This window comes from Myotis myotis, unplaced genomic scaffold (assembly GCF_014108235.1).
Source record: "Myotis myotis isolate mMyoMyo1 unplaced genomic scaffold, mMyoMyo1.p scaffold_m19_p_13, whole genome shotgun sequence".
Lineage (NCBI taxonomy): Eukaryota > Metazoa > Chordata > Mammalia > Chiroptera > Vespertilionidae > Myotis > Myotis myotis.
In genome coordinates, this window is record NW_023416317.1 from 22,216,486 (window position 1) to 22,229,717 (window position 13,232).

General features: G+C 52.2%; 1 protein-coding gene across 5 annotated transcripts; it reads left to right on the forward strand.

The window, feature by feature from the left end:
- The first annotated feature begins 514 nt into the window (after positions 1-514).
- IL17RC (interleukin 17 receptor C) lies at positions 515-13,092 on the forward strand. 5 transcript variants are annotated; one of them, XM_036332130.1, is made up of 19 exons: positions 517-871; positions 1,172-1,193; positions 1,390-1,542; positions 1,801-1,875; positions 1,966-2,075; positions 2,933-3,044; positions 3,344-3,388; positions 4,564-4,703; positions 4,926-4,985; positions 7,002-7,056; positions 7,143-7,324; positions 7,425-7,475; positions 9,373-9,418; positions 9,573-9,694; positions 9,973-10,032; positions 10,564-10,612; positions 12,086-12,181; positions 12,298-12,336; positions 12,433-13,092. In XM_036332130.1, exons 1-19 carry the CDS (start codon positions 767-769, stop codon positions 13,062-13,064), a joined length of 2,154 nt encoding a protein of 717 aa, XP_036188023.1. In that variant the 5' UTR covers positions 517-766; the 3' UTR covers positions 13,065-13,092. The 5 variants fall into 5 exon arrangements, with proteins under 5 accessions (XP_036188026.1, XP_036188025.1, XP_036188027.1 ...); XM_036332133.1 differs by lacking the exon at positions 9,973-10,032 and having other exon boundaries at positions 515-871; XM_036332132.1 differs by lacking the exon at positions 3,344-3,388 and having other exon boundaries at positions 515-871.
- The last annotated feature ends 140 nt before the right edge of the window (positions 13,093-13,232 follow it).

The following is a 13,232-nucleotide window of genomic DNA, read 5'->3' on the forward strand; positions in this document are numbered from 1 at the left end:
AGCCCAGGGCAAAAGCACAAATGGGACCCCTGTTTGCCTGGCCCCAGATCCTGGGTTCCTTCTCCTACCACTATCACGCTTGAGCTGGGAAGGGGTGAAAAGCCCACTTTCTGGTGCCCCCTGTCCCTGCCATTAGAGCTCCCAACCTACAAAGGGTCACTGAGGCCCAATGAGTCTGTGTGAAGAGACCCTGAGTGCCAGTAAGAGGGGATCCAGTGGGCACCAAGATCCCCTCTTACTGGCACTCAGGGTGGGAAGCAAAAATGCCCTAGGATCACCCAGGCCCTGACGTGCACTCACAGCCCTCCTTAGGGACTCCTGGGGTGAGTAAGCTTCCTTACTAAGTCAAGAGGCCAGTCTGCTACGCCCTCTCCAGGGGCCCTCCCAGCCAGATGTCAGCAGGGGAGGAGGAGAGAGAGGAAGGGAGGAGGAAAAGGAGGGGAAGAGGAGATGAGGCCACCAGCCCAATCCAAGGCTGCTGGCTCCCAGGCCTAGTGGGAGGGACAGGGTGGGGCGGGAACAGCCAGCTCCCTGCCAGGAGTAAAAAAACGAAAGCACTTCGGCTGAGACCAAGACTCAAGTCAGGACTCCGAGGAGACCAAGTGTGCCAGCTCGCCAGCTCTGGAACCTGGGATGCTGGGGAGAGATTCTGGCCCCTCCTGCCCAACCACTGGGGACTGAGTGGGAGCACAGATGAGGTGTCTGCCCCCCCCTTGGGGGGGGCAGGACAGGGCCTAGGGCCTGGGTGCCACCTGGCACCTGGAAGATGCCTGTGCCTTGGTTCCTGCTGTCCTTGGCACTGGGCCCAAGCCCCATGGTCCTCTCTCTGGAGAGGCTTATGGGGCCTCAGGATGCTGCTAACTGCTCTCTGGTGAGTCTGGGGCCCTGGGAGGGTTGGGGAAGGCTCAGGGTTCAGACTTAGGCCCATCAAGGCCCTAGCCTGGCTCCCGTCACTGCCGCTGCCGCCGCCACCACCAGAACTGCCCTAGCTGGTCTGTCTGGTACTGATGGAGTAAGAGGAGAATGGGGAAGGGGCCAGAGCTGGGTCTGTCTTCTGCTGGAGGAGGCTTGGAATAGGGAGCCCCAAAAAGAGGTCCGTGGGGATCTCAGGCAGGGAAAGAGGATTAGATTTAAGATCATAAATCCTGACACTCCTTTACCTCCTTCCCAGGGCCTCTCCTGCCACCTGTGGGGTGAGTAGCCCTACTTTTAGAGAGAAAATAACTTTCTAGGTTGGTGGAAGGGAGGGGAGTTGTCCCAGTCCCATGCCCTCACGGCCTACCCTCAGCCCCTGAAAAGCCCAAGCTCCTTGGCCCTCTGGGGGTGTCAATTGCAACCAAATTCTGGGTATAGAACAGCTTTAGCTCCCACCCTGCCCTTCACGCACAGATGGTGACGTGCTCTGCTTGCCTGGGAATATCGAGCCTGCCCCAGGACCTGTGCTGGTGCCCACACGCCTACAGACAAAGCTGGTGCTGAGGTGTCATCAGGAGACTGACTGCAACCTCTGTGTGCGTGTGGCCGTCGACTTGGCTGTGCGTGGTGAGCATGTCACCCATGTGCACATGTGAATGTATCTGGGATGGGCATGAGGATCAGGCAGTCTGCTAGGCAGCACTGGACATCCTTCTGGAGGTCACTGGCCAAAGGACCCCAGGCTGGTCTGGTCTCCCCATCCCCCACCCCCAGGCCTCAGGCCTGGCCCCTGCTTCCCCGCGTGCACTTTCTGGAAGAAAGCCAAACCCAAAGCCAGCCCAGAGCAGGAGGCCTGACCTGGGCCTTGTTCTTGGGGTCTTCCAGGCCACTGGGAAGAGCCTGAAGATGAGGAGCAATTTGGAAGAGCAGCTGACCCAGAGCTTGAAGAGCCTAAGAATGGTGAGGGACACCCTGCTGGCCCAACTGCCCCTTGCCAGGGCCTTGCCTGCGGCCCCTGGGGCTGACCAACTCTCGCCCTGTTGTTCACAGCCTCTCTCCAGGCCCAAGTCGTGCTCTCCTTCCAGGCCTACCCTACTGCCCGCTGTGTCCGGCTGGAGGTGCAAGTGCCCGCTGCCCTTGTGCAGCCTGGTCAGTCTGTGGTATGCAAAATAATAATAATAATAATAATAATAATAATAATAATAACAACAACAACAACAACCACCTTCTGAATATGAAATCTACAAAGTGCTTCCACACATATTATCTCTTTAAGTCCTGACTCTGATCAGGGCTTTGGGCAAACCCTTTCAGCCCTTTATGCCCATTCTCCTGTCTGTAAAGTGGGGATAAAAAAAGTCCTACTTCATCTGGATGCTGTGAGAATTAAGTGAGGTGACAATGCCATGAACTAGGTATTATTATGACCCTCATTTTCCAGGGAGAGTCTGTGGGCTGGATCCACTGCTCTGGACTTCCGTCCATACCGTGTCTGCCCATGTGTACACCAAGCTGCAGGGTGTTGGGGACTACTCCTGGAAGTGTCCCTCCGCTTGGGCCAAATCACTCAAACCCTTTGACGTCCCCTCCTGCCCCCAGGCCCCAGGCAATATCCTCTGATGTGGAAAATTGTTGAGTGGGTGAACATCTGCTGGCCCACCTCACAGGGCAATATTGAGGACCAATGAGGCACTGGGTGTGAGAACCACTTCTGTGGGGAGGGGTGTCCAGTTACCTTAGCTTTGGCCATGTGATCCAGAACAACTGGATTTGGAGCAGGGACTCTAGTAGTTAGAGCCCTTATCCCTGCCCTGCGGACGGCTCTATTGAGGGTGTGTCCTTTAGAATTGGGAGCCCTTTAAAAAAACTGCAATGGCAGAATTTAGGGCCATATAGTATGAATATAGTTATTGGTTGGGGGAGGATGGAAGGGAGTGGTCCACACAGAGGATCCCACATCCCTGGCATGGGTTCTGAGCCCTATACCACCAGCCTTCTGCTACCCCTCTCCTCACAGGGCTCTGTAACATTTGACTGCTTCGAGGCTGCTCTAGGAGCTGAGGTGCAAATCTGGTCCTACACTCAGCCCAGGTACCAGAAGGAACTCAATTTCATACAGCAGCTGCCTGGTAAGTGGATACAGAGCCTCCGGGGACCCAAATCCTAGCCTCCCTAATCTCTCACCCCTTTGGCCATTCCCCTCCTGCTTTCATCCCCTTCCTAGTCCTATCTACTCCCAGGCAGTGGTGTGAGCTCACATCCTCCCAGTCAGTTCCCATCCCTGTGGAAAGTGCTTTGGGCACCGCATAGATGTGGGTGGTATCTAAGGGACAGGGAGCCCTTTGCAGAGCTCCCCATGAGTCGGGTTGTCCCCCTTCTTTCCTTGGTCCCCAGCCCCACCGGAGGCTTTTCTGTGATCTCTCCCCAGATTGCAGGGGGCTCGAAGTCCAGGACGGCATCCAGAGCTGCTGGGGTAGGGGCTAGGGCCAGTGGGGCTGGGAGGAGGGAGGGCCAGGGTCTGGAGTGTGAGAAACCCTTGGAGTTGGCTTCAGGTCTGGGCTGCCACATTCCAGAAACGTGCAGAGCTCACTCATTCATTCATTCATTCATTCATTCACTCATTCATTCATCACACATGAACTGCAACAGCTCCTACTTTGTGGCAGCCACTGGGAACATAAAGGTGAATCTCTCACTCTCTGTAAAAAATATTTATTAATATCAGGGACATCTAGAAGCTCAAAGCATTGCCAAGATTATGGTACACCCTCCCCAATATATCAAATAAAAATATTAAACCATAAAATGAGGGGCTAAGTAAGTCAGGGTTCTTATGGTATTTCCCCCTGCACTATTTAGATTTTTTTGTTTTGTATTTTCTTTTTCTTTTTTAATATATTTTATTGATTTTTTTACAGAGAGGAAGGGAGAGGGATAGAGAGTTAGAAACATCGATGAGAGAGAAACATCAATCAGCTGCCTCCTGCACACCCCCTACTGGGGATGTGCCCGCAACCAGAATCGAACCTGGGACCCTTCAGTCTGCAGGCCGACGCTCTATCCACTGAGCCAAACCAGTTAGGGCTGTATTTTCTTTTTTAAAAATATGTTTTTATTGATTTTAGAGAGAGAGGAAGGGAGAAGGATAGAAAGATAGAAACATCGATGAGAAACATTGATTGGCTGCCTCCTGCATGCCCCCCTATTGGGAATCAAGCCCACAACCGTGGCATGGGCTAGGGAGATGAGTTCAGAGTGGTCACAGCAGCCAAATTGGATAGGTAGGGCCTTGCAAGCCTTTGTAAGGACTAGGTTTTTCCTCTGGGAGTAATGATGGGGGGTGGGAGGTGGGTAGGGGGGCATCAGATGGTACTGAGCACAGGGGAATGATTTATTTTATAGTGGTTACAGGATCCTTCTGGCTGTGGAGGGAGAAGCAAGGAAAGGGTGATCTCAAGACAACATACTGGGGCCTACATGAGCTCAGTCCCCAGCTGCCTGGTCTGAGATGGGGACATTGGCTCTGTCCTCCAGGAGCCTCCCAGTCTAGAGGATTTGAAGGGAACTCCAAAGGGTCAGTCGGTGGGTATGGCTCAGGCTTGGGTGTGCAGAAGAGGTAAAGGAAGTTTCTCTTTGGCTCCCCCCCAGCCCTGCCCTGGCTCAACGTGTCTGCAGATGGTGAGGATGTGCAACTGGTGCTGGATGTCTCTGAGGAACAGCACTTTGGCCTCTCCCTGTACTGGAACCAGGTCCAGGGCCCTTCAAAACCCTGGTGGCACAGAAACCTGGTGAGACCTCCCCCTCCCACGTCCATTTTCACTCTAGGCTGATGCCCATGCAAAGGATGCCAGGGAGCCCTTGAAGAGGACACAGCAACTGACCCCCAAAGCAAGGAACATCAGTGGGGGAAATGCTGCATGCCTGGTTTCCTTAGCTTTGACCTCCAGCCTTCCCCTCTCCCTTATCTCCTTATCTTCTCCAACTCCCCCCACCCTTTGTTTACCCCACAGACTGGGCCGCAGACCATTACCTTGAACCACACAGACCTGGTTCCCTGTCTCTGTATTCAGGTAGGAGCAGAGCCTAGCTGGATGCCAGGGGAGTTTGGAGAGGGGGTGGCCCTATCTGTCTTGGTCTCACTCTCCTCTACCCTCCCCTTTGAGGTCAAAACTATGGCTCCCTAGGGCAGTGGTCAGCAAACTGCGGCTCGCAAGCCACATGCAGCTCTTTGGCCACTTGAGTGTGGCTCTTCCACAAAATACCACGTGCGGGTGCGCACGTACAGTGAGATTGAAATTTCGTGGCCCATGCGCAGAAGTCAGTATTTTGTGGAAGAGCCACACTGAAGGGGCCAAAGAGCCACATGTGGCTCGTGAGCCGCAGTTTGCTGACCACTGCCCTAGGGTGACTGGCCCTCCCTTGACCTTTGCTGTCCTACGTCTTCTGCTTGTTGCATGCCTCGATTGCTCTTCCTGATCCTCTAACCACAAGACTCCTACTTATGCTTCATGACCCATTCAGATGTCACTTCCTCCTTGAAGTCTTCCTCTATTCCTCCACTTTCCTCTTGTGCTCCCCGGAGGGTAGAGCATGTGCTGTGAACTCAGACTGGCTTGAATCCTGACTCTTACCATTTGCTAGCTGTGTGACCTTGGGCAGGTCACTTCACCTCTCTGAGCCTGCTTCCTATCTGTGAAATGGGAAGAATACCAGTAATAGTACCAGCTTCATAGGGCTGTTATAAGGAAGTATGCCACATGTAGGCTTATATTTGCTGGTTCTTTCCTCTCCCTCTGATTGCACATTTAATTGGTCATCAGATTCCATCTATTTGACCTCTGACATTAATGCCTTTCATTCTCTTTCCCTCCCCTTTCCATTTTAGCCCAGTTTGGGCTTCTATCACATCTCCTCTAGACTGTTTCAATAACTTCCCATGCCACCTCCTTTCCCAGAACTCCCTAGAATTCTGAGTCCCATACTCTGACCCCCAACTGAACCTTTTCTCTGGTCTTTCCCATGATTCCCCTTGATGGAAATTTTGTTCCCTTCAGATGGAGCTACTTATCAAGATATGTCCACCTCTGTGCTTTTGCTCAGGTTGTTCCCCCACCTGAAATGCCCCCACTTCTTCTCCATACAACCAAATCCTTCCAGCTCACATGTCACCTCTTTTCCGAAATCTCCTGGCCTATCTACACATCTCCTTGTACGTCTGTCCTTCCTTGTCCATTTCCTTTTTAATTTGGGCACCTGTCTCATTTCTTCTTGAATGCAACAGACGCTCAATAAATGAGTGACCAATCTATTAATTTATAAACATTTTTATCCTTACTTCAACCGTGAACTTGTCTTTTCTTTGAAGGCAAAAAAAATAATAGCTAATTCAAATTTAGTAACTCCCCAGAGCCTTGCACAATGCCTGACACGAGCAGGGGCATTTAATTAATTGCTGAATAAATTGATATGTTATCTCTAGTGCTTAGCACTAGGCTAAGCACATAATACGTGCATTTTTAAAGTCTATCGAAAGAATAAATGAATATATTTTTAACACCTAGGATAGTAAGTGCCTGGCACATAGTAGGTTCTCACAAAGTGATTGTGGATTTAATTACTGAATGTTCCTAGTGCCTACCACAGTGCTAAGACACATAGTATTACTCATTACAAGTTCATTAAAGGGCCTGGCCAGTTAGCTCAGTTGGTTAGAGTGTCGTCCCAATAGGCTAAGGTTGTGAGTTCAATTCCCCGGTCAGGGCACATAAAAGAATCAACCAGCAAATGCACAAATAGGTGGAAAAGGAAGTCTCTCTCTCTCTCTCTCTCTCTCTCAGTCTTTCTTCCCCCCAATCCCCTTCTCTCTCTAAAATCGATTTTTAAAAAAAAGTTTGTTAAACAAAGATGTTGCCAGATCTTGACATAGGGTTTGCTGAAAGAATAAATGTGTACCTCTCTAGGGCCTTGCAAAGATGACCAGACAAGTATTTGTGAAAAATCAGCCAAATGAATAGCAGTGGGCCTGCATGTGTCCCTGGAGGGTTGGTTGGGGTGACCTAAACCGTGGAGCCCTGTTTCCTTTCCAGGTGTGGCCTCTGGAACCTGACTCCGTGAGAACGAGCATCTGCCCATTTAAGAATGGTGAGAGGACTCGCAGGGGCCAGGGTGGGATCGGTGCAGACTGACGTGTGTGCGGGGCGCGCAGTGACCACGCCCTCTCCCTACAGATACCCGCGCACACCGTAACCTCTGGCGGGCTGCCCGGCTGCAGCTGCTGCCCCCACGGGGCTGGCGGCTGGTCGCGCCATGCTCGCTGCCCGCGGAGGCCACACTGTGCTGGCAGGCACCGGGCAGGGGCTCCTGCCAGCCGCTGGTCCCACCGCTGCCCCGGGAAAATGTCACTGTGAATGTAAGCGAAGCGGAGGAGGAAGGCAAGCCCAGGGTCCGAGGAGGAAGGCAAGCCCAGGGGGCCACCTTTTGCCACCCCTCCCATTCCTTTCGTTCCACAGGAAGCCCTGGAGTTCCCTTTGCTGAAAGGCCACCCCAACCTCTGTGTCCAGGTAAGAAGGGGGCGCCAGAGCGCTGTGTTGGGAGCAGAACCTTCCTCCCACCCGCAGGGACCCCCAGACAAGACACTGTGTTCTGGACCCACTTGATCCTTGGGTTCTTGGAGCAAAGTGGTCATGGGATTCCTCTTTAGGAGTTCCACTATTTGCCTTGGCAGTGCCAGGGGCCCTGAGCCAGTCATTTCATCTCTCTGAAGGTCAGTCTCATCTGTTTAATGGGGATAGCAGTAACGACTTTATAGAGTGGTTATGAAGATTAAATAAGAGCCGAAGCCGGTTTGGCTCAGTGGATAGAGCGTCAGCCTGTGGACTGAAGGGTCCCAGGTTCGATTCTGGTCAAGGGCATGTGCCTGGGTTGCGGGCACATCCCCAGTGGGGGTGTGTGCAGGAGGCGGCTGATCGATGTTTCTCTCTCATCGATGTTTCTAGCTCTCTGTCCCTCTCTCTTCCTCTCTGTGAAAGATCAATAGAATATATTTAAAAAAAAAAAAAAAGATTAAATAAGAGAAGAGCTTCACATTAGGGACTGGCACAGACTAAATACTCAACAAATGTTAGCTGCTTTTATTACTGCTGTCATTATCCTATGTCCCTAACTGTTCTACAGCTTCACAGGGTTATTATTATTAACACATTTATTCCAGACTTATTGAGCATCTACTATGTGCCAGGCACTGTTTTAGGCACTTGGCATAGAGGTCAGTGAATAAAATCAATAAATGTTTTCATCCGTAGAGAGCTTATGTTCTAATGGAGGAAGGTAAACAATAGATATAATAAGTAAATTATTATAGTAAGTTAAAATTGTTAATATAAAGCTCTGGCCGGGTGGCTCAATTGGTTGGAACATCCTCCTGTGCACCAAAAGGTTGTGGGTTTGATTCCTGATCAGGGCACATACCTAGGCTTTGGGTTCCATCTCTGGTCAGGGGCATTTGGGAGGCAACCCATCAATGTCTCTCTCTGTCTCTCAAAAAACGATTATTTTTTTTCAATAAAAACACTCTCGCCCTAACCTGTTTGGCTCAGTGGATAGAGCGTCAGCCTGCAGACTGAAGGGTCCCAGATTCGATTCTGGTCAAGGGCATGTACCTTGGTTGCGGGCACAACCCCAATAGGAGGTGTGCAGGAGGCAGCTGATTGATGTTTCTCTCGCATCGATGCTTCTAACTCTCTATCTCTCTCCCTTCCTCTCTGTGAAAGAAATCAATAAAAAATATTTTAAAAAAATCCTCTAGTGAAGATTTAAAAAATTGTATATAAATACTATGGGGAAATGTGGGGAAGGATAGTGAGGATTAAGGTTGCAATTTCAAGTGGGGCGGTCAGGTGAGACCTCTTTGAGAAGGTAGTTAGATGGGAATGTATAAAGTGTCTTGCCAGATGTGAAAAGAGCTAATTTAGGTTCCCAAGTCCTGTTAGCACAGATGACCTCACAAGGCTGAAGCTGAGAAAGATGGCGTGATTCCTAATCACCCAGATCTGCCTAAGGTCAGGCCCAGAGTGCAGAACCCCCAACCCAAGAGGCCTCCCCTTGCCTATCCCTTCTCTTTCCAGATCTTTCTGGCCTTGGCCCTTGCCTTTCTTTCTTTTTATTTTTAATCCTCACCAAGGATACTCTTTCCATTGATTTTTAGAGAGAGTGGAATGGAGAGAGGAGGGGGAGAAAGAGAGATAGAAATATCAACGTGAAAGAGACACATAGATTGGCTGCCTCCTTCAAGCACCCCAACCAGGTTGGGGAATCAAACCATCAACTGAGGCATGTGCCCTTGATCAGAATCAAACCCATGACCCTTTGGTCCTCAGGCCAACGCTCTAACCACTGAGAAAACCGGCCAGGGCACTCTTGCCTTTCTTTATGCCCCTAATCCTGGCCTCTTCCAAGCAGGTAAGCAGTGGGGAGAAGCTGCAGCTGCAAGAGTGCTTGTGGTCTGGTGAGTGGGGCCTGCAGGAGGCTGGGACAGGGCCATCGCAATAGGGGTGAACCCTGGAAGTGCCAGCTCCTAGGGGTGTAGGTCAGGTATGAGGGGGGCACATGGCAGCCCCCAGCAAGGTTGGGTCTCAAGAGTGGTCTCTCATCCCTTTCAGACTCTCTGGGGCCCCTCAAAGACGATATGCTGCTGGTGGAGACACGAGGCCCCCAGGACAACAGATCAATCTGTGCCTTGGAACCCAGTGGTTGCACCCCACTGCTCAGCAGGGCCTCCACGGTAAGGGGTGGGGGACCCTTCTCCATGTACCTCTCCAGTTCCATCTCAAAACTAGCCTCAAATTTTCCCTCTATTCAATTTCCCCTCCTCTGAGCCAGGCTCCGTGTTGGTCTCTGGGGACATGGGGGTGATTCAGACCTGGGCCTTGTTCTCAGTGGTCTCTCAGAAATCTCCCAACTCCTAGTGCCATCCCCTCACTCTGCCCAGCGGCATGCAGCCTGGTGGTCTCCTAGGTGCAGTGCCCCTAGGTGACAGCCTCCTACCCCTTGGCTTGGCAGAGGGCAGCTCGCCTTGGAGAGCAGTTACTACAAGACCTGCAGTCAGGACAGTGTCTGCAGGTGAGTAGGTGGCAGGAGAGCCCTGCCCCAACATCCAAGGGCAACAACCCTAACACTCTACCTTTGGCCTCTTCCACTCCTTCCTGTGCCTGAAGGCACCAGGGAGACTCACTCTTCCCAGGCAGAGGCCTCCTCACTGTCCTTCTAGCACCCATCCACCATCTATTTGTGCTTTTTTTTTGTTTCCAGTCGTGGGGAAGCTAAGAGTTTGAAGGAGCATAGTTCCTGTCCCCAAGTTACTCACTGCTGGCTATAAACCCATAAACAGATAACAACATTCACATGTGCTAAGCGCTGGTTTCCAGGGAGAACCAAGGAAGGGTCTCTTCCTGTGGGCCAGATCTGGCATGAAGGCACAGTCCAGGCAATAAGCATAAGCAAAGCCAGAGTAGCTTACGAGAACCTGCTATGTGTGTGGGGGAAATATGCATAATTGAGGCTGGAAATTTTGGAGCTCAGGCTAGCGAGAATTTGGTGAGTGCTGAACCATAAGCTGAGGGCTCAGGGCTTGGTTTTGTTTGTGTCTTACAGCTGTGGGATGATGACCTGGGAGCACTATGGGCCTGCCCCATGGACAAGTGTGAGTATTACAAGAATGGCCCTTCCTCTTCACAGCTCTCTAGAAGCTGAAATCTTGACAGGAACCACTCATGCAGGCAACACACGCAATGTCCTTCCCTGGCTCAGATAAATCAAAGAGTCATTCTTCACTCATTCAGAAACCATGATGAGAGCTTGCAGGCCATCCCAGCATCACCAAGATACAATACATGCCCCCACCCCAGTCATAGAAGGCTAGAAAGGCATTAGCCCCAAATCATTTGGTAGGTGTGAGCTATTGAGGCGCTTTCTACAAAGTAAGTGTCCAAAGCCATGAATGCATGTAACAGGGACCTGACTGTGATGGGGTAAGGAGTTCAGGGGAAAGGTTTGAGCTGAATTCTGAAGGCTGATCTAGGTGAAGGAGTTACAGATGCATTTTTGTGAAGACTGTGGGGTGCTTTTTTGAGGAACTCCACAGTGGTCGGTGTGGTTGGAATGCCTTGGGAGGCAGACCCCTATCATGAGCTGAGGATGCATGGGCCATATAGGGTCTTGGGAGCCAAAGTAAGGAATTTGGAATTTACCTTCAGAGTAGCAGGAGCTTTCTAAAAGACTATAATCAGATTTGTATTTTTAAAAGATCTTTGGGTATGCCACGTGGTGAATAAATTGGAGACAAAAAAGAGGTCAGGGATATCAGAAGGCTGTTGCAGTCACCGGAGAGAGTGAAGTCAAGGACCCAGCCACCCTAGGCTTAAGGGACAATAATAATGACCTTTGAGGACTTACCATGCCCTGGCATTGCAAGTGCTTTATGTGTATTAACAGATGTAGTTCTCACAACAACCCTATCAGTAGGTACTATTGTTATCTCAATTTTACAGAGGTGAAAATCGGACACAGAAAGTGAAGTCACTTATCCAAGGTCACTCAAGTAGATGGGTCTATATCAGCCGTGGGCAAACTACGGCCTGTGGGCCGGATTCGGCCCGTTTGAAATGAATAAAACTATTGAAATAAAAGACCGTACCCTTTTATGTAATGATGTTTACTTTGAATTTATATTAGTTCACACAAACACTCCATCCATGCTTTAGTTCCGGCCCTCCGGTCCAGTTTAAGAACCCATTGTGGCTGCAACCGGTTTGGCTCAGTGGATAGAGCGTCGGCCTGCGGACTGAAAGGTCCCAGGTTCGATTCCGGTCAAGGGCATGTACCTGGGTTGCAGGCATATCCCCAGTGGGAGGCAGCTGATCGATGTTTCTAACTCTCTATCTCTCTCCCTTTCTCTCTGTAAAAAAATCAATAAAATATATTAAAAAAAAAAAAAAAAAAAGAACCCATTGTGGCCCTCGAGTCAAAAAGTTTGCCCACCCCTGGCCTATATTCATATACTGGCTCTGACACTAAGTGCTGTGGACTTTGGGCAACTTACTTCATTTCTCCTTCATGAAGTGGGGTTTAAGTGTAAGGTCTCTAACCAGCCCATCTCCTCCCCTTGGCCTCCCAGATATCCACCAGCGCTGGGCCCTGGTGTGGCTGGCCTGCCTACTCTTTGCTGCTGTGCTTTTCCTTCTCCTCCTCCTCAAAAAGGACCATGTGAAAGGTGAGTCATTTCCGGCTCCCCATTCCCCAGAGGTAGGACAGGATGGGGCCTGGGAGTTCAGAGACAGGAAGCAGCATCCGAGCTCACCCGTTGCCTCCGCCCCTCTCCCTGAACAGGGTGGCTGAGGCTCCTGAAGGAGGATGTCTACTCGGGGGGTGAGTGTGAGCCAGCGCCCGGCGGGGGGGCCGCCCCCAGCGGGCCGGGCCTCAGGCCATCTCACATCTTCCTTCCCCCTCTGTTTTCTCCCGCAGCGGCCGCCAGGGGCCGCGCTGCTCTGCTGCTGTACTCGGCCGACGACGCGGGCTTCGAGCGCCTCGTTGGCACCCTGGCGTCCGCCCTGTGCCAGCTGCCGTTGCGCGTGGCCGTGGACCTGTGGAGTCGTCGTGAGCTGAGCGCGCAGGGGTCCTTGGCCTGGTTCCACGCACAGCGGCTTCAGATCCTGCAGGAGGGCGGCGTGGTGATCTTGCTCTTCTCGCCCGGGGCCGTGGCGCTGTGCCAGGAGTGGCTGCAGGACGGAACGTCGTCCACGCCCGGGGCGCACCGCCCGCACGACGCCTTTGCTGCCTCGCTCAGTTGTGTGTTGCCCGACTTTTTGCAGGGCCGGGCGCCCGGCCGCTACATCGGGGCCTACTTCGAGGGCCTGCTCCACCCGGATGCCGTGCCCGCCCTGTTCCGCGCCGTGCCAGTCCTCGCCCTGCCTTCCCAGCTGCCGGACTTCCTGCGGACTCTGCAGGGGCCCGGCGCCGCCCGCCCCGGGTGGCTCTCGAATAGGGCGGAGCGAGTGTCTCGAGCCCTTCAGCCCGCCCTGGACAGCTGCCTCCTGCCCCCGGGGACCCAAGAGACAGGACTCGAGATGGCACCCGAGGCGGGGGACAGGACTTGAATAAAGGCAGACGCTATTTTTCTATCCACGTCTCTTCTAATGTGTGTCTCTGACAGAGCGGCTAGCCTGGCACGCAGCCCGCGGTCCGGGTCCCCGCGGCCCTTTAACCGCCCGACAGGTGCAGCCCGGCGCCACCTCTGGTTGGCTGGGGCGGGATGACGCAACGGT